The 26,198-nt window shown below is 45.3% G+C and overlaps 1 protein-coding gene across 1 annotated transcript; it reads right to left on the reverse strand.

The window, feature by feature from the left end:
* Window positions 1-18,880: 18,880 nt before the first annotated feature.
* On the reverse strand, window positions 18,881-21,204 carry LOC4328677 (UDP-glycosyltransferase 73C3). Its single transcript, XM_015767289.3, has 2 exons — window positions 19,612-21,204; window positions 18,881-19,350 (listed from the first exon to the last, which is right to left on the reverse strand). Exon 1 carries the CDS (start codon window positions 21,121-21,123, stop codon window positions 19,648-19,650), a length of 1,476 nt encoding a protein of 491 aa, XP_015622775.1. The 5' UTR covers window positions 21,124-21,204; the 3' UTR covers window positions 18,881-19,350; window positions 19,612-19,647.
* Window positions 21,205-26,198: the final 4,994 nt, after the last annotated feature.

The raw sequence follows: 26,198 nt of genomic DNA on the forward strand, positions 1-26,198 counted from the left end.
GCCGGCGAGACCCCAGGCGTGGATCAACCGGGAGAACGTGGCGTGCCCTGCGGTCCGATAGAGACAATGCGGATGCCGGATGCGGATGTGTGGGTGCTACGGTCTGCGCTCGGCTGGTGGAGCTCGAGGTGCGGCTGATGTCCGTCGGTCGGTTCAACCTGTGGCTCTAGCGCGCGCTAGCTGCTGCAGCACGGCGTGTTCGTCGCCATGGAGGCGAAAGCTTGGGGCCCCGGCCGTGGGGGACGGCTGCGCGGCGGTGGTGCTCGCGCTAGTACGCTTGAACAAAGACGTATTCGTTCAGCGTCCGCCTGGCCGGCAGTGCTGCGCGCACTGAGAGAGAGTGGCTGCTAACATGTGGGGTCTACATGGATTTCACTCGCCACATTAGTCAAAGCCGGTCACTGTATTGTCCAGGAATTAAAGTTGGCACAATATCGTGAGTTGGCTATACATGGTATATTGGTTAAGGGACAAAGTTTAGACTCGACGACATATTGGAGGACCTAAAGTAAACGTATTTAACAAAGAAAAAAAAGAAAATACTATATTGGGCCCCAACAATTGCCTAGACAGCATAGGCTGAGACCTTTATAGAGACAGGTATGAGTAATAAAGATGTGTCGTAGCCTCGTAGGTAGTAATCCCTCCATCCTGAAATATAACAATCTAAAAAATAATTGAACACAACCTAGTATAATGTATTTGAATATGAGTGTAGATATATCTATGTCTAAATGTTAGATTATGTCTAATCTTCTTTTAGATTTATATTTCAGGACGGAGAAAGTACATATTAGAGCGGACGATGGTGAAGGCATGAACTGAGTGAAATCATTTTTTTGGGTTGGTGATCAACCTCCCAAGTCCCAAATAATCATGAGTACTGGCTACGTGTACGCATAGCATAGTCATGACAGCTAGGCGAAACTTGGATGAGGAAGCTCGTCAGCTTTCCACTATAATTAGTGATCATCTCTTGATAGATTTGGCTCCTAACACAAGTTATTGTCATTTTCCCTCGAAATCTGCTGGCCACATATGCAATTGCCATTCACACATATACCAGAGAAAATAAATTGGAGCGACAAAATTAATTTATCTGCTCATGTATATAAGATATTGCAGAAAAACAAATAGCAATGAAAATAAGCACTATCTGCATCACCATTAGATAACAAGATGCAATAGAAGATAAACAATCTGCTTTCACCTATTTGTTACATTACCAAAATATTTGCTAGCAATAACTCTGTTAGTTAGAGCGTTAGTTAGAAAATAAAATTAATTTGCTTGTGGTAAGGTGGAAGCATTTTTATTTGGTTGTTATTGTGAAGATGTTGTTACGGAGTTGTTGAAAGGTGGAAGCATCTTTATTTGGTTGTTATTGTGAAGATGTTGTTACTTAGTTAGTAAATTGGAAAGATTAGAGCTTCATTTTTTTCATCTCAATTATTATACCATAATTTTATCATGCTTGAAATTTTAATCTATAAAGAATAACTGTGACTACTTTTTTATGCCACACATGAGATTTGACCGACGACTCATCCTCTCGCTACTCTCAGTCACACCCCACTCATTGTTGGTTGGTGGTGGGCTTAGACTCTGTTTTGCCCATGCCATATTTTCGTTATATTGTAGCACGTTCAGCTCTAGTCGCTGATATCTCTCGACACTATTGCGATAGAATTAGTGAGAAATATTATATGTGTACTACTCATCAATCTATGTGAAGATTACCTTAACAAGGAGGAATACCTCAATTAGAAAAAAAAACATGGTGAACATGATGTTAATTATTGGGGAGATGAGAGTGACACCATACCGGGGAAGTGTACTGCACAAACGTGCGCGAGACGCGAACAGATTCAAAATTAGTTTTTCTACCGCATGGCGAGACGGATTCTAAAGTTCCCTGTTTTGGTTAGCCTACCGTGAGTCCGTGGAGCTGTCAAAAGCGCGAGTATTTCACGAGTCGTGTGTCTGGGCCTTATGAGCTTGACTTCATAAAATTATATATGTCTACTGTGTGATTGGTTAATGGGACATTCTATTAGGTTATTTTTTATTCGAATATTTTTTTAATATATTTTGTATTTCAATTTGCAAATTTAGTGGTATATAAATTTTCTATAGAAACTTTACATATATAAACTCCTTTCATAGAAACTTTACACATATAAACATTATATATAAATACTTTATGCATATAAACTCTCTATATAAAAACAACTTTATATCTAATTAGAAAGTATAATATAGAAAATTCAATAGAGAAAAAAAGAGTTAAAGAAATGATATTTTTCAAAAATTAAAAAATAGGAACGTCCATTGTGAACGAACCATCTCCGTTAACATATGTGAACGTGATTACAGAAAAATTAAATAACATTCTATGTGCGGAAAAATCTTGAAGCAACTCCCACGTGATCATGTCTTGCATGCATAGGCATGGTAAGGCCATTCACAATGCGCTTGTGTGGCGTTTGGCCTCAATACCAAAATCGAATATTCGGTGCCACGTACTCCTTCCGCGCGGCCTCCCCCGGAATGCGTAGCACACTTTGGCCACGTGTTCCTCAGTCGCAGGTGGGACCCACGGCGTGTCAAGGATGAGAGAGGGAGGATAGAGAACGGTCATCCTCGCGCTCCACGCCGCCGATATCGTCAGCCAGAGGAGGAAGGAGCTCCACCGTCCCTCGCTGCCCGATCCGTGTCCGCCGTCCCTCGCCGAGCTCGTCGGCCCCCGAGCCGCCAGAGGCCATCGCCGAGGTGGGGATCCGGCGGTAAGGTGGCGCTGGCGCCGAATGGATGGGGATCCGACCGGAAGAGGAGGAGGGGAGGCATCGTTCGCCGTCCCTCGCCACCCCGATCCACGGCAGCCGGAAGAGGAGGAGGAGGGGAGGCGCTCGAGCAGCCCCGCCAATGGCCGCGTTGCCCCTCGATCCGCGACGGCCAGAAGAGGAGGAGGAGGGGAGCCGCCCCGCTGACCAGCACCATTGAGCTCCCGATCTGTTGCTGGCGTCGTCACCGTATGGGCCACCCGGCGTCGGCGTCGCCGCTCGGGCCGTCTGTGCCGCCGTCGCCGTTCGCAGCGCCGCCGCCGTCGTCCGCCGCGCCGCTCGACGCCGCAGCTAGGTGGGTTGGCACCACCGCTGCCCCGGAGGAGGAAGGGGAGGCGCGGCGGCCGGAGAAGGGGGGATCCGGCTCGCGGGCGGAGATAGAGAGGCGCGCGTGACGCGGGCGGGCTAGGTGGGGAGCCGACTGTGAGGATAAGGGAGAGAGAAATGATTTTTTTATTTGTGTGGCTCCTGTTTGAGGCTAAATAGCACTATGAGACTTGTGGCAAAGTATTATTCTTCCTGTGTCTTTGTCCTACGTGGTAACCCCAAGCTCCGCAAAATGGGTGGCGCATTGCTAATGCCCTAAGGCGCACGAATGAAAGAAAGGTCATGGGAACGGTTCGCGCGACTGGCCACTGGCGAACGTTCGCTTACTAGACCTCCTTCACCATACCTCCGCACATTGGCGATGTGTCTGCCTCGAGGACACAACGGGGGAGGAAGATGGCGTCAAGGGGTACTGGCCTGAATGTAACGTGTCGCCCATCTTCCTGTTGGTGGCTGCCCTTATACCCACCAGCCGCCACTCGCCAGTGGTCTCCTTTCTACCCGCCGCTTGTTGCAATTATCACCCCCGTGGAGCTCCGGAGTAGTGGTCGTGCCTGAGCTCTACTGTGGCCGCTCATCGACACTATCGATGGTGAGGAATGACGCACGGATTTGGATGCTAGGCGGAGAGAGGTAGGAGTGGAGGAGGCTGGGCAGAAGAGGTCCGTGGTAGCGAGACGGAAGCGAAGGTCCTAGGACCTTCCTAGGAGTGACATCATCGTCGCTGCCACCACCTAGCTCCTCTCCACCGCCTATCAGCCTTCTCCCAGCCGGCTGCTGCCCACCAGCCATCTCCTCGTCGGTTGCGTGCACTGGAGACCTGGATAGAGACGGTGAAAAGAGCGGAGAGGGGGAGAGAGAGAAGGAATATTTTGTCACGTTAAATAAAACAGTCTACAATAACTGTCTTGGGATTACATTTGTAATGGTTTTGAAAGATGAGAGACATGCTATATTTGATATTATGATTTATGGACGTGATTTAAACTCCACATATGACCTAAAGCATCAGTCAGGTCTTATCTTTTGAATAACACCACCAACACCAACAAAAATAAATGGTGATATTTTTCCTTTCAATCCATCAAAAAATAGAAAAAACTCAGCCGATGAATGAGCTAGTGGCAAATTCTATTGCCCCCGAAACCGAGAAAATGAGAAAAAGATAATACTATACTGGGCCTCCCCGCAAAAAGAGAGAAAAAAAAAGGTAAACTATATTGGGCTTACAATTGCCTAGGCTGAGGCCTTTGCACTGCAAAGCACAGTACCGGCAACGAGCTAGCCAACTCCTTTTGTGCCGGGATTCATGAGTTTCCTTCGCTTCGCTTCACACGTATGATCAGCAATACCTATGTATGGTCACTTCAAGTTAGGGTGGATGACGGTCAAGGTATGAATTGAAATATGAGTGAAATCATTTCTTTTTTCTGGGTTAGTGAACCTCCCAAGCGATCATGAATTTTGGCTACGTATGTAAACATACCATATTCACGACTGCTAGGCAGTACTCGGATGAGCTGGCGGCCGGCGGACTCCATCGTATGATCGAGATCGTGAAACTCGTTAGCTTTCCACTATAAATATTGAAATTTTGTTCCTAACGCAAATTTACAACATTATTCTTGGGCTCCTACCATTTCCCCTTGAAATCTGTTTGTGACACATTGTCAAGCATGCGTAGCACATGTATGAGAGATACGCCTAAGTCTAGGTCTTAAGCACTAACTAGTCCACACTCTACCCGTGCATGCATATGAGATATTGGAGACAAATAAACAGTAATTAGGAAATGCAGTATCTGCATAACTCCATTCGTCGCTTGTATCTCGCCACGTGCCGTTCAACTAAAGGATGATAAGGGCAACCAATCAGCTGACACAAAGCCGCCACATGTCGCTCAACTAAAGAATGATAAAGGCAGCCAATCAGCTGACACAAAGCCAACAAGCATGACATAGACACTGGTGGAGAAACCATCTTTGATCGGTCTGGCAAAATCCACAATAGTTCCGATTTCATAAAGAACCGGGAGTAAAGATTATTCTTAGTCCCGGTTATAAAAATTTTGATCTTTACTCCCAATTGGTAACTAAAGATGATCTTTACTCCCGGTTCATCCTCTGTCAGATACATGTCAGGGGGCCGAATATCTTTAGTCCCGGTTCACCACTTTAGTCACGGTTCTTTAGTCCCGGTTGGTAATACCAACCGTGACTAAAATTGAACACGTAGTATATAATCCCTATCCCTTATCCTCTCCTCCACAGTTACAACTTAGCGGATCGAATCTCTCCCCCTCTCCTCAGATCTCTCCTCTCTAACTCTCTTCCTCCTCCCCTCTCCTCCACCTCCTCCCTTCCTCCTCTCCTCCCCTCCTCCCCTTCTCATCCGGCGGGCGTCGGGGCCGTGGGCGGCGGCGGTCAGCGGCGGGCGACGAGGGAGGCGGCCGGCGGCGGGCGGCGGGGCGCAGGCCGGCGGGGCCGCGCCCGGCGGAGGGCGGAGGGGCCTCGGCCGGCGGCGGGCGGCGGCAGCCGCGGCCGGCGGGGCCGCGCCCAGCGGTCGTGGCGAGCGGCTGCAGCGACATCATTTTTTTTGTTTTTTTTAATTTGTGATTCACTGAGATGTACAGATTTATGATTTATTGTTTGGATCTGTGATGTATTTGAGTAATTTTTTAGGATTTTGTGATGTATTTGATTTGTGTGTATAAGTAACTTTATGATTTGTGATGTGAATTTGGTGATGTGAATTTGGGATGTTACTTTGATTTGGGGATTTGGGGATTTGGGGATTTGCCTACTTGATTCGGGAGAAAATAAAAAGAAAAAAAAGGGGGACCATCTAGTACTGCCGTTATTATCTCTTTAGTCCCGGTTGGTAACATCAACCGGGACTAAAGAGAGGGAATCTTTAGTCCCGGTTGGTGGTACCAACCGGGGTCCGGTTATTTCAACCGGGACTAAAGATGGACATCTTTAGTCCGGGATCTTTACTCCCGGTTGGAAAACCGGGACTAAAGGGGGTTTCCAAGCGGGAGTAAAGATGATTTCTCCACCAGTGAGATAGATACAAAGGGGAAAGATATTTAATTTGGGAAGCCTCTAGAATATATGTTATGTTGTTTGTTTGTTTCTCGGTATTTCTTTTCTTATGTATCTCTCGCCTAAACCTAGATCTTAAACACTAACGAGTGCACATTCTACCCATACATGCATATGAGATATTAGAGACAAATAAACAGGAATTAGGAAAGGCAGTATCTGCATCAACTCCATCCATCGTTTTGTTTGCGTGCCCCTTTGCCACTATAAGCGCGTACCTGACATTGGACGGAGGAGATTGCCTCTTTGCTACTATAAGCGCTGAACTGCTTGTGTCATTGGAGAGAGGAGAGAGCGACATGGACGCGTGGTGCACTTGTGCTGCATCGACGCCTGCTATGAAAACTGGAGGGAGGAGAGAGTGACATGCACGCATGGTGCACTTGTGCTGCACCCACGCATGTGATGAAAACTAAGAGTTTGGTGGAACGTCGATGGTGCCACGATTGCGTGTTAATGATGGCGCTAGTGCTGTGGAAAACGGATTGTACGGCCGTTAATGCGTCCGTTAATTCGGAAACGGTGAGCAGTCCATCACGACGAGATCATATGGGCTTCATTAATCGGCAAAGAACGCGTAAACCCAGTAATTAGCGACTAATGGACCTTTTTGACTAATCGGCTGTATAATCACCGTTATTACATTGCCCAGCCCACAACAATCCTACCCATTACTGTGTTCTCTAGTATAGAGCTGTACATTTGCACTTCCAAATTTCCCGCAGGTGACAGTAATATGTTCTTTCCATCTAATCCTCTTCCAAATGTAATACGATGTCCAACATCTTATGTTAATCTTTTGTTTAAATTTCAAATAGGTCTTAAGAAAAAAATATCTTAAATAGATGTGAAGTTAATGTCATATCCTGTATTTTCCCTCCTAAGGGCCCATTTGAATCACAGGAATGGAAAAACGAAGGAATAGAAAAAACATAGGATTCTGATAGGAATGTAAGTGTAAAACAGAAGATTACAAAACACAGAAAAAACGTAGGAATGATCGTTTGATTGGACCACAGGAAAAATACAGGAATTTGAGGAGAGATAAAGACTCAAAGGATTTTTTCCATGAGGTTCTACCTCTTGTTAAAATTCCTCCAAAACTTGTATAATTTCATAGGATTCCATAGGGTTCATTCCTTTGATTCAAAGGGCTTTGTAGGAAAAATTTCTATAGGAATGAAATTCTCTAAAATTCTTATGAATTTTCTTTGAATCAAAGGGGGCCTAAAAAGGCAAACTATTATCAACTATGTACATATATTTGCACAAACGTTAAATTCCGATTAATCGACCGTATTCCGATTAATCGTTTGACGGTACCCTCTCCGTCCGACATCCGCGTACCATCTTCCACTACACTGGATGGCGCATGAATCTGCGCAAGAGATTACATATATATGTTCGATGGTAGAACAGTCCCCCTCAATCTAAACTTCGGATGGTGAGATTGCTCATGAAATCTTCGAATGGTCGAACTGCCAAGGCTAAAGCTATCTGCTACTTGATCTTTAGAAGAAATATATTCTATCTCAAGTAATTTACACGATACTCTTTCAGCTAAAGATGAACCCCTGATGGCCACTGCCACTTATTTCTGGTCCAACACCATCAACACTTTTCTATTCAACCAAGGGCCGATGACCCCAACTTTGATCGACATCACTATGATCACAGGCTTGGATGTGACCTCATCGGCTAACCCAATGAGCCTGAACACCAAAAACCAGTTTGATTTCAGAACCAAAAGCATAGGTGACTGGTCTGGTTATGTAGCAGCATATATGGGCAAAGGACCTGTCACCCCCCGAGAACATGTAGCCTTCCTCCTGATGTGGCTTGAAAAGTTTCTGTTCTGTGGATCAAGTTGCGGCCCAACAACCAACTGGCAGTTCTTAGCCGAAGCCCTAGAGACAAAGAGGCAATTTCCTTTAGGTAAAATCCTCCTCAGCTACCTGTATCAGATGTTGAACAATGCATCGGCCAAGATAGCTGTCGGCTCAATCATCGGTGTAGGTGGACCATGGTGGTTGCTGCAAACTTGGCTAAACCTGGTAGCCATGAAAGCTGTCAATCGGCCAGCTATGACAGAAGCTGAATTCCCTAGATTGGAGCCGATCACAGATGATGATGGGGAAGAACGAACCCACCGTAGGTGCATGTCTTATAGAGAATATGCATCCACACCAGCCGATGCTGGAGCAAAGTTATCGGCTGAATTGCTCAAGGATTGGTTTTGTAGCTTCTACGAAGGCTTCCAGAAAGATGCTCGGGTTTGGTTCCCATATGAAGATTCAGCCAATTTGAATCTTCCAGCAGATTTCAGATTTGAGGATATCAACTCCGAAAAATTTGACAAATCCAGAGAAGTCTTCTTAGCTGCTATTAGCCCATGCATTCTCCCTGTCGGCATCCATCAAGGAAGAAACATTCAAGTCTCCTATGAATTCTGTCACCCAATGAGTTCAGCTAGGCAATTTGGAATGGGCCAACTCTCAATCGGCTTGTTCTTTGCCGATAAAATCCAATGCCGAGGAGATATTTTATCAACCCTGATGATGGATCGGCTACTCAACATCCCAGGACCTCCTTTGGGCAGTATCGAGAACATAGAGCTGGCAAGGTTTAGGAGCAAAAATTTTGACAAATGGTGGGGAGAATGGAAGCAACACATATTCCATTAGTCGGCTTCTATGTATATGACAAACCTATTTCCAGATGTCATTCCTCAGGTATATCTTTACTCTTGTCAATTTTGCTTGAATAATTGGTAGCTGACTTGAATCTTGACTAATCTCTCCCTTTACCTTGCAGACAACAGAATCTTCTCCTCCACGCAAGAGCAATAGCCGCAGGGACATAGAATATGCTCCAGGCCTTTTACCAAACGGTGGTGGACTAGCTCCTCCCGTCATCGGCTACCATGCCCCCAAGACATCAAGTCTGCTTCAAGGGCAGATGAGAGAACCAGCCGATATCGGCAGGAAGAGAAAGACCAAGGCATCTGCTATAGATTCATCGGCTCTGGCTCCCAAAAAGAAGACCAAGAAGAATAAGCCTAAGCTAGCCGATGACCTGCCTGCCTTAGATCCATCCATCGAGCAAGCCTTGGATGAAGAAGATATTGAAGAGGATGTTGATCAAGCTGCAGCTGAAGTGACACAGAAAAAACTCCATCGGCTTCACCCAAGCGAACTCCTCCAACTCCTTCTGCTCCAGCTCATTTTCAAGGGTAAATCACTTACATTAATTCCCTCTTGCAATCATTTTATTCATAGCCGATTACTTATAAATCTCGTTTTTGCAGAAAAAGAAGACTACTGTGAAGAAGAAATCGGCAGCAACAACACTTAAACCAGCTCCACCAGTAAGATTGTCGTATATAAATCCTCTCACTTATCTGATCACAGCCGGTATTTACATAACACTTTGTCTTTTTGCAGCCTCCTCCTCCTCTTTCACCACCTGTGCAACAGATGTGAAGCGACCGTACCCCATCGGCTACAGGAAGCCACCATGTTGAAGAAGAGGAACAACCAGCCGCTCCTGCCATCCCAGTAAGTCTTTCATTGACATAAGGACCCAGATCGGCTGAAACTGTTTGATATTTAACTATCTTCAAATTTCTCTTTTGTAGGTCTTGGCTGATCTGTTCTCTTTTGATATCAAGGATTACTTTGATGAGACAGAAAAAGAAACCACAAGCAAGGCTCTAGCCGGATCCGGCGGAGGAGAGGGCGCCGCCGCCTCCCGCTGCCTCCCCTTTTGTGCCACCGCTTGCCGCCTCGGGCATCGCTGCCTCCCCTCCAGCCGGATCCGGTGGAGGGGAGGGCGCAGCCGCCGGCGCTGCTGCCTCCGCCGGGCTGTCGTCACTAGGCCACCGCCGTGCGCACGAGAGAGAACAAGGCCGAGGGAGGCGAGAGAAGAGGGATAGAGATGAGAGAGAGACGAGAGATAGAGATGGAGAGATAAGGTTGTACTGATAAAGGCCGATGCATCGGCCTGGCTCGGCTCGGCAGCTCGGCTCGATTTGGATAGGTGCGGCACCTAAAATTTATTATTGGTGCCGGTTTTTAATTAACCGACACCTGTATTATAGGTGTCGGTTTTTCTTTAAAAAACCAGCATCTATACTATATTAAAAGTGTCGGGTTTTTTTTTAAAAAAACCGGTACCTATACTATAGGTGTCGGTTTTTCTTTAGAACCGGCACATATAGTGGCTTAAAGGTGCCAGTTTTATATGTTTTCAGTCAGTGGATGAGGGAAAAGCACTATAGGTGTCGGTTTTATGTGTTCCGGCACCTATAGTGCCGATCTCTGTGGGCTTTTTTTTATTAGTGTTCACCGGTGAACCGCCAAACCGATGATCGTCTCTGATAGTCTAGGTACCTATTTCTTTTGACACTTCACCGGTGATGCCTGCAATGAGCCTCGACCCTTAATCAAGGTATGCCAGGCACGCACACGCCAAAATTGGCGTCTTAATTTGTTCTGGAGAAGTCCAGTTCGTCAGGCTTGAGAGCCTCCTCACCTATATATTCGATTCTTTAGGAGGTTCCGAGAGAAGATCGTTGGCTTTTCACAGTCTTATTATGTACTACCTCCGTCCCATATTACCTGTTTTTTTTGTTTTTGTTTGTCCATGTTTGATCATTCGTCTTATTCAAAAAATTTTGGAATTATTATTCATTTTGTTTGTCAATTGCTTTATTATCAAAAGTATTTTACATATGACTTATTTTTTTTTATATTTGCACTAATTTTTCAAATAAAATGAATGGTCAAACGTTGCAAATAAAAAGTCAAAAACGTCACCTATAATGAGACGGAGGTAGTAGCCAACAACCTGCTCCTAGTAGTTAGTTAATTTGAATGCGCGATGAACCCCGTCCTCCTCGATGATGCTTAAGGTGTGAAATGAGTGAAATCTATGTATAATTGGATAGATCGATCACTGGTCTTCATCTTGCTTCGCTCTTCATCTCGTCTCTCGCATTTGCAAGCAGCATAAGTTGTGTAGTAGCTGAAGAGGCATCCAATTATTTTGAATATGTCTCTATCTCAAACACCATATTCAGATTGACAACGTCACAGATCTAGAGCACGCCGTCACGAGCGCACATCCTGACTGCCTGTCACCTGTCCATAGCTCTCCTTACAGATACCGCGCCGCCTCTCACTTCGCTAGACCGCCACCGCCGGCTCGTAGCGACCTCCAATGCCATTGCCCTCGTTGGCAGTGGCCTCCCCTCGGTGCCATCGCCGGAAATGGCCCCTCTCCATGCGGTGATAGTCAGATCCAAAAAATCCGGGTGGTGGAGAGGAATGGAAGGGGATGGTGGGTCCAGTTAAGAATCTTCCGTATATATATATAGATAAACATGATAGTAAGGCAGTTTAAGATTTACTATATATGCGCAAGGGTGGGGGTGGATTACATTAGAGTAAAATATTTACTCGAATAAGGGTGGATGGTAGAGGCGCGCGATCGGAGTAAATCGTTTACTCCGACAACGGTGGGAGTGGGATGACGTGACGTGGGGTGGGGTGGGCCTAGACCTGACGTATGTTTAGCGCTCGAAATATTAGAGTACCCCGTCTCCTAATAGTACTACTAAATTAATCTAGATGTAATTATCGTGAGGAACAATTTCTAAATTAACGTAGATGCATGTAATTATCTTGATAACCTTTAGTTAGAACTAGTAACAGTGCACGTGCAATACATGTTTTTCATAAAATATATCGTAGGAGTACATTGAAAGTTTGAAAACTATATATACCAAAAACAATTTATTCAACCAAAATTTATAAAATATATCTCCTGTGTAACTGTAAAAAAATATAACCAGCATTATCGGTACTTGTAAACATGGGCATGACTGTCTATTTTGTACAAATTTTGATAGGAGCGACAAAATAGAACCGAAGCCAGAGGCTATACAAACTAACAAAAAAACAGCTCTCTTCGAGAGAATTGTACCAGCCCTTTTGCTCTGCAGCTGCTTCACTGCTTGATCTCGTAAAAAAGAATTTGTCGACAATTCGCTGAAATGACCATCCCTCTTTCTTGAAGTTTCTATTGTTTCACTCCATCCAAATTCCCCAGCAGACTAGCAAGAAGAGGGTCCTGAGCCCTTTGCATCTTTTCTGATGAAATCTTGTGACTCCCATTCCAATACTGATCAACAGGTCGAGGGAGGGCTTGCTGAAGAAACTTCAGTCAAGCACATGCTTATTCCTGCCCGGATGGCTTTAACTAATCTACTCTTCATGAACAAGTGATGAGATGTCTCGAGGTTCGATGCATAGGGGACAAAACTAATTGTTTGGCCAACCTCTAAGTTATAAATTAACAACAACAATCCATAGGCGATTCTAAGCTAGGAGACAAGCAAAAGATTAATTTGCACCTCAAAGTCGAAGGGGCCTGACTTCCAAATATGTTGCATCAAATCTGATCTGATCAATACAAAAATTTTGCACCTCGATGAGTTCTACAACTTTAGTTTTGGTGACTTTTCCATTTGAAATCATTTTTTAACCCCAATTTTTGTTCGAAGTTGTCAAATTTTGAAAATTCAAAATTTGAATTGTTCAAATGAATTTATTTGTACAAAGGACCGATACAATAGTTGTAGATCTCGATGAGTTATACAATAGGAGATGTGAATGAATGTATATGAATGGGGGATGTTGGGGTGTGACATCATCGCCTAGGGCTTAATAGGATTAATAGGATACTCATACCAACAAATTACAACTACTTTTTCGGAAACCGATCTTCAAAGAACTTTGGACGCCAAAAAATAAGATTTATTTTTTTTGGATTATACTCATCTGTGACGGGCATTAACTTATTGAGATGAGTCATCTGTGACGGGCTATAGTTAATGCCCGTCACAGATAAGGGTCATCTGTGACGGGCGCTAGTTGTGGCCCGATTGAGATAGGTCATCTGTGATGGGTGATAGTTTGACTGGTCGTCTGGGTCAAAGCTATCTGTGACGGGCTTTAATTAGGGTCCGATTAAGATAGATTCATCCGTGACGGTCGTTTGTCCGATTGAGGTGAGGACAAAAAAGACTGGCCTAGAAAAGACGGGACGGCACGGCATGGCTAGCCAAAAAAATAAGATTTATTTTTTTTGGATTATACTCATCTGTGACAGGCATTAACTTATTGAGATGAGTCATCTGTGACGGGCTATAGTTAATGCCCGTCACAGATAAGGGTCATCTGTGACGGGCGCTAGTTGTGGCCCGATTGAGATTGGTCATCTGTGACGGGCGATAGTTTGACTGGTCGTCTAGGTCAAAGCTATTTGTGACGGGCTTTAATTAGGGTCCGATTGAGATAGATTCATCCGTGACGGTCGTTTGCCCGATTGAGATAACTCTTCACATCTGTGACTTGTAGCCTGTGACGGACGCCATGCCCGATTGAGATGGGGCTTACCGCCCGATTGAGATGATGGTATCCGTTCTAGTGAGTTACACTGGTGGAGAAGTGCTTTTTAGTCCCGGTTTGTAACCCTCCTGTAGACCCGGTTTTCAAACCGGGACTACCAATACAGGATTAAAGATCGCTATCTTTAGTCCCGGTTCAGATACCTAGGACTAAAGATCGATTTTTAGTCCCGGTTGGTGTTATCAACCGGGACTAAAGAGAGGGGATCTTTAGTCCTGGTTGATAACACCAACCGGGACTAAAAAGAGGGAAGCGACAGTGAGATGGTCCCCTTTTCTTTTTTTTTCTTTTTTATTTTCTCCCGAATCGAGTGGGATATATATCTCAAATCAAACCCAAATCCCCAAATCAAAATAACATCCCAAATCTTAAAGTTACTTATACATACAAATCAAATACATCACAAATCCTACAAAAATTACAAACATATCACACACATCACAGATCCATACAAACGTGCAATGAATCACAAAACTATCCACACAAATGTGCAAATGGGTTGCCGCTGCCGCCGGCCGCCTGCCAGCCGCCGCCGGGCGCGGCCCCACCAGCCACCGCCGCATGGCCGCCTCGCTCCGCCGCTGCCGCACGGCCGCGCGCCCGCCTCGCTCCGCCGCCACCGCCCGGCCGCCGCCGCACGGCCGTGCGCCCGCCTCGCTCCGCCGCCACCGCCCGGCCGCCGCCGCACGGCCGTGCGCCCGCCTCGCTCCACCGCCGTCGGGCGCGGCCCCACCGGCCGCCACCGCCACCCGTCCGCCGCACGGCTGCCTCGCTCCGCCGCTGCCGCACGGCCGCCGCCACCGTCCGCCGCACGGCCGCCGCGCGGCCAGCTCGCTTCGTCGCTGCCGCCCGGCCGCAGCAGAGAGGGGAAGGAGGAGGAGGAGGAGGCGGGGAGGGGGATCGGAGGAGAGGGGAAGGCCGGAAGGGGGAGGAAGGGGAGAGGAAGAAGGAAGAAGGGGAGGAGGCGGATACCGAGACTAAGTCTCGGTGGTTTTTAACGAAGGAGAGAAAAAAGGGGAGGGGATACCGAGAAGATATCGATAATTTATTTTGGTCCCGGTTGGTATAAACAACCGGGACTAAAAATAGATCTTTAGTCCCGGTTGTGACTAAAGATAATTGGAGATTAACTGTACCCACCAACTTCTTTGAACCGGGACTAAAAATGATCTTTAGTCCCGGTTGGTGTAATTTTTTTAACCGGGACTAAAGATCATAAAGATTTTACAATTATCTTTAGTCCACCAGTGATATATTCCAAGTTGATAATTAATATGGATTTTAGAAACATGGCGAACACATTTCACATCAGATACATTCCAAGTTGATAATATGGTTTTTATCAAATACATTCCAAGTTGACGTTCAGAAGATAATATGGATTTTACAAGTATGAACTTGGAGAGTATAGTATAATATTTCATCCGAATCTCTTTATATGGTGCATCTGTAAAGTTTCAGTACTTAATTGTAACGCCCAGGGCCTAAAACCGGTTTAAGGCCCAAGTGAATGTTGGGCCCATACCTATACTGTAACACTGCGCTTTCATTCTTGCTTCGTACAAAATGATGTGAATCCTGCGTTAAAGTATTCGGCAATCCATCCTTATAAGCTAGTGCTTCTCAGCCCGACCTAGAGAGGTGGTAATGGTTAGGGGTGAAAACGGTAATGGTAATTCTTGGCCGACCAACGTTCGTTTCTGATTTTCTACCCGCCGAGCCATATGGAAATGGTAATCGACCGAAACGAAAATGGAAATGGTAAAAAAAATGGATTGTTTCCATATTTACCGTATTCTTGTGGAAGCTGCCATTTTTCAGAATATGGTAATCACCTTATTTCTAAATATGTCAAATATTTATAGAACATGTCTCTACTTGACACAGTTTAGAGATTGATTGACTCTTCAATCAAATCTCTAACTCGAGTGCATGGCTAAAATGGTGTTAATTTATAATGTGTATAGTATAAGCTTGAATTTATTTATACATATAAAACACTTATGTAAAGTTAAAAATATGTTTTATAGTTTAATGTTTTCGTATTTGTTACCGATTTATGACATGTACCAATATGTTTTCGTTTCTATTGTTCCTTTTCTGGTTTTCCGATTTTTCTGATATTGTTTTCGTTCCCGACTTAACCATTTTCGATTTCATTTGCGAGAAAAATATGGTTATGAAAATGGTTGAGGTTGTTTTCCAATTGTTTCTGACTGTTTTCATCGCTAGTAACGGTATTATCTTTGCTACAGTACCACACAGTACTGTATTGTGCTCACTCACTGAATTTTTTTATTTTTATATTTACATTTAAAAAATAAATTCTCGTTTTAAAGTTTTTTCAGAAATATACTCCTCCCGCCCTGCCGTAGGGTGGGACATATAAATCGTCCTACATTAGAGAAGTCTATGTGACTTCGCACCTAATGCCGGACTTCAGAGGCGGTTTAGGCCATGACATTGCTGATATCGCATAACTACATGGACCTGATCGATGGAGGGAATGAGAACCCTTGGAAAGTGCCACGGGGGAAGCAATCCGCCATGGAGGCCGTCGTGATGCTGGCGAGCTACGACGCCGCCAAGACCACCGTGGAAGAACTCCGGCGGGCGTTCGTCAGGCTCCATGTGATGATCTGCGAAGCTCTGCAGTTCAAGGTGATTTGGAAGGTGTTCAGGGCACGAGGGCGGTGGGAGGAGGAGAGCTTTAGATCAAGCAGAATATATGGTTCATTGGGGACAGCTCTCCCATGCCCTAGTGAGGTGGCAGCGAAATGGATTTCGCCATTGGCTAGATCCAGACAGCGACCTCGGTCAATCCTTCAAGGACATTAATGTCAGCAATGCGAAGGATGCTTGGAATGTACTCCCTCCATCCCAAAATATTTGATGCCGTTGATTTTTTAAAAAATATTTGACCGTTCGTCTTATTAAAATAAACTTAAGTAATTATTAATTCTTTTCCTATCATTTAATTTATTATTAAATATACTTTTATGTATACATATAGTTTTACACATTTCACAAAAGTTTTTGAATAAGACGAACGGTCAAACATGTTTAAAAAAATCAACGGCGTCAAGTATTTAGGGAATAGGGAAGGAGGGAGTAGTTGATTTTCTGGTTCGTCCAGAATCATAACACACTTCTATTATACTATATTATTATAATTGTACGTATAGCTGCCATTGGCTAGCCTAATGTTTACTAACAATAAAAATATAATTTGTGAGTAAAACTTGTATATATGTGTCCTTTGGGAGTTACAAAACAAATGCTAAAAAATAAGCTATGATTAAAAAACTTTAAATCAACTCTAAAATTAAGTTTTCAAAATTAAATTTTTGTTGCGGCTTATGAGCTATAAGGCAAACTTAATAAGTACTAGCTTCATACTCTGGTTTTCAATGCAAGCCGTCATTGATATTTTGATATCTGTTTAATTATTTGTCTTATTCGAAAATTTTGTGCAAGCATTAAAAAAGTAACTTTTTTTTCCCTAATCAAGGTACGCTGGGCACACTAGCACCGTGAACTTATCACTGTCTCCGTGCATGCCCTAAAACTGGAGGCTTCATCCTGGAGAGTAAGAACAGGTACAATAGTTCTACTCAGCAGACTCCAAAATATATTATATCATTAAATTCATGCATGAAGGAGAGAGAATCGAAGAGAGAGAATGTAACGGGCGACTAATCTATGCCCGCCGATTGCGCACTTACACATGCGATTCCGCCATAAAAAACTAGGGACTGTCTATACATCTGTTGACAGAAAATCCTACCTCCTATCTTTCTAATTTTGGACCGTTGGATATGCTTTGAGATTCGTGCACAGCCCTAACCCTAACTTTTCCTCCCGATCCCCCTCCCCCTCGCGCATTCCGCCGCTGCCGCTCCCCCACCGCCCGATCCCCCGCCGCCATCGCCCCAACGCGCCGCCGGCCGCCTCGCCGGCTGGCCGAAGGGAATCAACGGTGCCGACGAGGCTTCCCGGCCGGCCCCCTCCCCTCCCCTCCCTGTCCTCTTCTTCCTCAAGCCGATGGCGGCCGTCTTCCCCGTCTCCGACGGCGGGGCGCCACCACCGGCCGCCTCCTCCTATCAATCCTTCCGCTTTGCCCCCGCCGCTTACACCGGCCCACCGCCCGCTCCCGACCCCGCGGCTTCGGCGGCGCCGCCGCCTCCTCACCGCCCGCTCGATCCGCCGCCCACCGCCGGGCTGCCGCCTCCCACGACAATCCCTATAAAGCTGGCGAACTCCCCACTCTTCCCCCTCCCCCTCCCACCCCTCCCACCCCCACCCCACCCCGGGACCCTAACTTGTCGGCTCCCTGCCGGAGTTGGGGGTATCGCCGGAGCCAGAGAAAAAGGGGAACCCGCCGGAGTTGGAGGAGAAGAAGTTGATGCACGAATCACGAAGCACATCTAGTGAACCAAAATTTACAAGATTTGGAGGTATGTTTTCTGTCGACTAATGTTTAGCAATTCCCAAAAAGGGCTTTGTGGGGCCACACCGAACCCCATCGATACCGTGTGACTTTTTTCCCTACATCGGCTCTCATCACTCTTGCTAACCACTTCTTCCATCCGCACAAATCGCCTACTCCTCCACCTGAGCCCGACCGCCGTTCATCGGAGTCAATTTCCACCGCCGTTGGAAACCACGTGTGCCGCAGAAGCTCCGCCGCTGTTGCCAGATCAAAGCCCATGCACCTTGTAGATCATGTTCCTCTCCTGCTCAGCCATCAGATCGATGCTTGTTGCCCGCTATATCAATGCTCTCCTTATGAAGAAGGAGAAGGCGTTGTCGCCATGCCAGATCTCCTGCCGCTTTGTGGTTGTTCCGTTGATTGAAGCAAACAAGCAGCTAGGAGAAGTGGTTCTGAGTTCTGTTGTGTCGGTGGATTTAGGGATCTTTTTCTCTGTTCCTTTTCCCTTCTTCTCTCGATATATGCATGTTGTTTATTTACACAGAGTAGATGGATTTTAGGAGCGATGCAATTGTGATAAGATTTAGATCTTTCCATCAACATTTCACTAGTAGTAATTATCTAAAGCCTAATCATTTTTTTCGAGTTCTTGTTGATATCACAAGTTCACAGCATACCGATGGCTACACAGATAAAGTTTAGTTTTGATCATACACATTTACGTGGGTGTATAATTAATTATTTAATCAATGAGATGCAGCCTACATAAGAGCTAATCTATTGTACTAGTTATCTTTTATTAGCTATAAAATAATATAAGTGGAGTCAGCTGTTGGCTATACTATTGGCCATGCTCTAATACAGTTCGTCGTTGGGCTTGGAGCCATTCTGCCGCACCTATAGATTTGATCCTTTAGGAAGATATGAGCTGAGAAGTTCATTTATTCTTTCGACCTTTCAGCAGTCTTACTATGTAGCCACTCTAGGCCATGAACTGATTCTCCTCGTTTATATATATCGTTTGTTCGCGAGCCTCTGTACTAGTCATACCCTTCCCTTGATTGGAGCAGAATCACAATGCCGAGGAACACATTTGTCGCAAACTGAAGAACAGTCGTCGAATTAACTAAAGAATCCTCCAAAGTAGTGGCAGATAAACCTTGTTCACTTCACTGCAACAACAGAACAAGAACACAATTCTGTCAGTTTCTTCACCTTTTTTTTCCTGTCCTAAATGTAACATTGTTCGCTTCTATAAAACATTCACATGTAGCTTCTAGACTTCTATTGCAAAAAAGCGTTCCGATATTCCTGAAATTTCTGTGATTTCGGTGACCCCGAAATTTCCGGATTTCGGTGGAAAACGAACCTGAACAAAGCAAGCGACTACTCGGTAGAAATTGCTATATGGAGTATGCAGTTGAAAATCTTACAAGCTCATCGTCTCATTGTGAGATTAACGCGATATCCTATTCCACTCCAGTTTGCGTGAACCTCGCAATGAGCCGCATAACGTTCTCATACGAGGAGCCTCCTTTCGCCATGGCCCTTCGAGCTTGCTCACCGTACTCCTTGGCCTTCCTCCTCCTCTCCTCGGCCTCCTCGCCGCCGCCGTCCATCAGCACCGACACCACCCGCGCGACGTCACCCCGATCAACTGTCAAGTACTCCTCGTTCAACATGCTCACCGGCGCCGTCACGCCGATCGGCACGCCGACGCCGAGCACGTCCACGGCGAGCCGCTCGTTCAGGAACTGGTCGGCGAAGTGTGGCCACGTCGCCACGGGCACGCCACGGGCGATGGCCTCCAGCAGCGAGTTCCACCCGCAGTGCGTGAGGAAGCCACCGACGGCGTGGTGCGACAGGATGGTCACCTGCGGCGCCCACCCGCGCACCACGAGGCCGCGCGTCGCGGTTCGCGCCATGAACTCGTCCAGCCATTCCTGCACCTCCGGCCTGGACGAAGCTTCCGACTCCTTCACCACCCAGAGGAACGGCTTGCCGGAGTCCTCGAGGCCATGGCCGACCTCGGACAGGTGCTTCGGAAGCTTTCGCAGGACGCTGCCGAAGCCGACGTAGACGACGGAGCAGGTGGCCTGCTTGTCGAGCCACGCGGTGATCGCGCGCTGGTCCGTGCTAGCCATGGCCTCGTCGTCCCGGTTGTGCAAGCAGAGCGGGCCAAGCGTCCACACCGGCTTGCCGAGCGCCGCCTCGTAGCACGCCACGAACTGAGCCTCGAGGTCCAGGAAGGTGTTCACCACCACGCCGTCGGCGGCGAGCATCGCCTCGATGGCCTCGTCACGGAGCGCTTCACAACCCGGAGCGTTGTAGAAACCGGGGACCGTGCCCTTCGTCACCGTCACACGTACCGGCATCCCGGGCACGACGTAGGTCTCCTGTTCGTCGTCGGCATCGGCGGCGGCGGCTATCTGCTCGTGCAGGCCGTGCACGACGGCGTTGAGGTCGCAGAGCGAGTAGAAGCACGACGGCCCGTGGAAGAAGAGCCGCGGGATGCCGAGGCTCCGGGCGACTCCGGCGGCCCACGTGTTGCACCAGTCGGAGATGATGCAGCTCGGGCGCCGCTCCAGAGCGCGCACGTAGGCCTCGAAGGGCGCGTCGAGGCCGCGCATGGCTTTGACAAAGGGCGTGAACTGCTCGTTCTCCGAGAGCTTGTCGGCGCTCTGGTAGTCCGGCGGCAGGCCGGCCACGGCCGGCGAGAACGGGAGCTCCACGATCTCGAGGGGCAGCTTCTCGCGCGCGGCCTTGCCGGCGACGCCGCGCAGCCACGTGGCGTTCAGCGGCGTCGTGACGAGGCTGGCGCGTGCGCCATGCGCGGCGAGGAGGCCCGCGAGATCGACCATGGGGATGAGGTGACCGTGCGCCGCGAGAGGGGCGAGGACGAAGTGCGGCTGCGCCGGCGCCTGTGCTGTGGACTCAGCTGCCATCACTGCCTTCTCGGTCACTGATCATCAGTGCGTTTCCCAGAGACCGAATTTTATGGGACTGCCTGAAAAAGAAGGTCAGGGACGGCGTTAGCACACCCATAAATATCTACTACAGTAGTGTCCTGGGACTCTTTTTCCACCACCTATTTCTTATCATCTCGCTCTTCCCTTGTCTCGTAGCACACTCCTCTCTCCAGTCTCCACTTAGATTCAGCAGTGGCAAAGGAGCGGGAGTAGGTATAAAAACGAAGCACATATATAGTTTTCGTCCGTTCCAAAGAAAACCGCTAGAGCACGGGATTACGTTCTAACGGGATACAAATATAAATAAATTAAAAATATAGATTACACAATTTTATATCACTTTAGAAGGTACATACATAGTCAAATCAGACTTGCACTTTTGAAAAAAAAAACAACTCTAATTGTTAGCGGCATTCTCAAAATTTATTCAATCCCTACTGTAAAATAGTATTGATGTGTCGAAATAACATTATTAAATTTATCATGAATGTATTTTTCATATATTATGGTTTCTTGATTCATATGTTATTAGAAAATTTACGATCATATATATATATATATATATATATATATATATATATATATATTCAAAACTTTATCCACTCTTTGTAGTGGAAAACGAACGGGACCTTAATCTTGCCCTGATTATGTGTGTAGTTTCGCATGCCCTAGATAAGCTCATCCAATGATCTAGATTGAATGAAGCCTAAGTAGGAGATAAAGACATCAACCACGTACACACACCAAGTTGATGTCTTTATCTCCTACTTAGGCTTCATTCAATCTAGATCATTGGATGAGCTTATCTAGGGCATGCGAAACTACACACATAATCAGGGCAAGATTAAGGTCCCGTTCGTTTTCCACTACAAAGAGTGGATAAAGTTTTGAATATTTGTGGCACTCTTTTCAAACTGCTAAACAGCACGTTCCGTGCGAAAACTTTCTATATGAAAGTTGCTCTAAAATATCAAATTAATCTATTTTCAAGTTTGTAATAATTAAAACTCAATTAATCATACGTTTGTCGACGAGTCATACTCGTGGACCGGATGAGTTGAGTATTGGGGTACGTTGGAACGAGGATCTACGTAGTACAATATCAAGCAGACAGGAGACATATTATACTGGTTCAGGCTCCTTGTCAGGTAATAGCCTAGTCCACTTTATATGCGATTGATGATGAGGAACCACAGATTACAAGAAAAGTAGACAAAACAGATGATACCGACGAGATCGTAGTCGATGATTTCGACGAGATATCCCGGCGACTTGGCTCCGCGTACTCCGGCTTCGTAAACTATGGTGGGTATGTTGGTGATGAAATTTGATGCCTTGCACCCCTCCCTGGGGTCCCTTTTATACCATGGATCGTCTTGACCCCAAGTAAGGCCCGGGAATATTTGATCTGGTACAGTATAACAGAAACTCTATCCCCTCCAAGTAGGACTTTAGAAATCGCTTGACTCGTATAGATATTTTTAATTTGGAACAAATTCCAAACGTTGTATATGGAAATGATCCGTGTACATGAAGGTATACCTTATCGGTGTATTCCATAGGTCGTAGGATAAGAGGTATGCCTTATCCGTAACATTGACAATGTTAATACCACATCGTTTTGCATAAAATATTTAATCTTCATCATTATCTTCAGGAGAAAAGAATACCACCTAATTAAGTATTAAATATTACAAACCCGAAAATAGATTTATTAATTTTTTTAAAGTTTTGTATAGAAAGTATTTGTAAAACACACTTAGTTTAGTAGTTTAGGAAACATGCATGCTCACCATAAATAAGGGAGTAACCAATCTGATAAATAGTTTAGAACTCAGCCTTAAATTTATTATCTATGTACTACTAGAAAACGTAATATGCAATATATAATATACTTTGTCAATCATGAATATCCAAATATATCAATCGTATGTCTCTACTAATCCCCATATATATAAGTTCTAAATGCAAAGCAATATCCACCAATCACCAAGTCATACTATTCATGAGGCATTCGTACACTGTACACCTAATAATTAGTTGACATCCAATAATAAGCATATGTGTTATACCAAAGATAAAGAACAATACTAAGTGGGCAACCATTAACAAATGATAGGTAAGTAGAGGTACCAAGCCACAACTAACAATAGCAAGTAGATTGACTAGGAGTAGTAGCGTTTCTACACACCTACATACACTCCTAAGATGTCACGTGACACTCTAATATATTAGGGAAATCTAAGAAAAGTTATAAGAACAAAGACAAAACATCTAGCCATTGATTTACACTTAAACAGGTGGATTCATTATTTTCAACCATTAAATTATATCTATTCGAGTAATCCATTGCAGCTATGACTAATAGCATTCCCGCACTCCAAAGATGCCACATGATGCTCTAATAAATTAGAAAAAATCTAAGAAAAAATTTAAGAAAAACAAAACATCGAGCTATTGATTTACACTTAAACCGGTAGATGTATTATTTTCAACCATTAAATTTTAGAGTAAATTGCGTTAACGGTACAATAACTTGGCAGGTGGGTGCGATTAGGTGCAAAAACTTAAAAACCGAGCGTAGCGGTACAATAACTTGGCTAGGTGGGTGTGCTCATGGTGCAAAATTTGCCACGTAAACAAAAATTGCCACGTTACTATTCCACCTTAGCACAATTGCCGCATCAGCTTTGACGCGAAAGACCTATCTCATTTTATAGAAAACCCCCTAATATGATTTCTTGACGTACAAATATCTCCCTTCATCTTTCTTGACGTGATCGTGATCGAGAGGTGGTTGCGCTGGTGGCGACACGGCGGCGGCGACGACGACGACGATGAGGGAAACCGTGCAACTACATCGCAGCGGCGATGAGGGCTCCGTGTGCCACACTAGTTCAAGCCCTAAACAATAACCAAACCAATTCAAGTCCACAAACTACTGCTGTCGACGTGATTGCCGCAAGCTTTGGGATGGCTCCGACTCGGCGAGTTCTTGGAGCATCTGCTCCTTGTTATGGCAAATCACTTGCTGATGGTTGTAGATTTCTATTTTTTGTTCAATTGATGGATGATTACGAAGTTAAGGTCTCATTGATCTGTACAATGGCTACATTATTTTGGTCTTTCACTTGAATATCCTGTTATTTGTTATTACAATGCAATGAAGTGATATAATGGTACTAGCCACGAGATTGGTTGTACTGTAATTATTGGTGTTTCCTGTAGCTGTATACGATATAAGAGTAACATTGGCAATGATAAATTCTTGCTAGATGTATTTTGTACCCTTATCAGCAGCATATAATTAGTTCAATAATCTGCAAATAATCTTAGTGTATTATTTTCCTTATGCGGGTATAACACATCACCAATTATTTTGTATTGCAGGCCATGAGGAGGAAGAATTCACAATTGAACTGCATCATGGTGGGTTTTTTTGTGGAGTTGGCAGTAGTAGAATTTATTTGGATGAGAAGGTGGACTGGTTTGATCATTGCGACACTGACACATGGTCTTCCTTATGGCTTGATGATTTTATTGAGCAACTAGGATATGATAATTCTGAGAGGAAGGTTAAGGTTTATTGGTTATTGCCTGGGAAAACATTTAGTGATGGGCTAAGGAGAATAAATTTTGATGCAAGCACTAACAGCATGGTTGCATTAGTACCAAGGTTCAGATCATTGCTTTTGTACACGGATCATCAGTATATTGTGGAATCGATTAATTAGGATGATGTTGCTCTTTCAACCCCAACTTGTGGAGATTATGGGTACCCCATACCTACACGGCATGGTTATCCGACTAGTTATAGGGGATAACTTATATCTATGGAATATGTAACAGATCATGACTTGGGTATTACGTTTCCTTGTATATTATGGAACGGTCTAAAGTCTTGGTTTGATAATATTGTAAAGTAGATTTAGTAAACCGATACCGTATTGGTTAAGGTTTCTATCTTGTAATCCTGCCCCCATCCTATATAAGGTGGGCAGGAGGCCCTCTAGGGGGCATGAGCACATATGATCGTCAGATCTATACTACACCCGGCGGATTCAAATACCCAAACAGGAGTAGGGTATTACCTCTCATTGAGAGGGCCTGAACCTGTCTAAATCCTTGTCTCCGCATCCATCCACTTTTAGGTCTCGTGTGCAACCCCCTTTTATTATTGCCGAATTTATGTTTCGACAGTTGGCGCGCCAGGTAGGATTTCGCCGAGTTTGCTGGCAACAAGTGTGATGGAATCAACTTCACGAGTCGTCCGCTTCATCTTCGGTTTCGGGAGTTTTACTTCCTCGCTGCCAACAACTTCATCAAGCTCTTGCTCTCTGACTTGGATTCAAACCGGTTGGGAGAGATTCAATCTACGGAAGAGAACAAACACTCGACCATGATACCGATATTTATGGTCACAAGATTAATCGGCGATGTAGTCAGGAGATTCAGATCAGCCGTGTCGATCGCATGCATCTACTGATCACTGCCACATATGCATGTATGCATGGCTGCCTACGAGACCATCCAATCAGAAGGAGTTCGTCTACAGGCTGCTACCGACACATGTGGCTTGAAACCAGCCAACCAATAAGCATGATCAATCAGCAATTTAATTAGCATCAATCACATGCAGATTAAGATCATCTCGTCCAGAACTACCAATGGCTGATTCTTCCCGAGTCAGCAAGGTCGAGCAAAGCATCAGGATACAAATTCACGAACCAGATCAGATCATCGAGTCTGTTGGCTCCAATCTTTGACATGGATCGGTTTGTTATTCTTGTTCAATTTTATTAGATTAATCTCTAATTATGATTTGCTCTTCTGGTGTTTTTCTGCTGGTCGGCTGAGATCAAGACGGAGCCGTTGGCAGCGTCCTCGTACATAGAGGTTTTATCTATGAGCGATCCAAATACTGGAGCAGCGCCGACGGACGTCTTTTGGCCACTACGGGCACATGGGAGCAGTCGCCTACGGCTTACCCAGAATTCATGATCCAACAGATCATGCATTATTAAGGAAATATTAATTTCCGGATTCTAACT

This window comes from Oryza sativa, chromosome 2 (assembly GCF_034140825.1).
Source record: "Oryza sativa Japonica Group chromosome 2, ASM3414082v1".
NCBI classification, from domain to species: domain Eukaryota; kingdom Viridiplantae; phylum Streptophyta; class Magnoliopsida; order Poales; family Poaceae; genus Oryza; species Oryza sativa.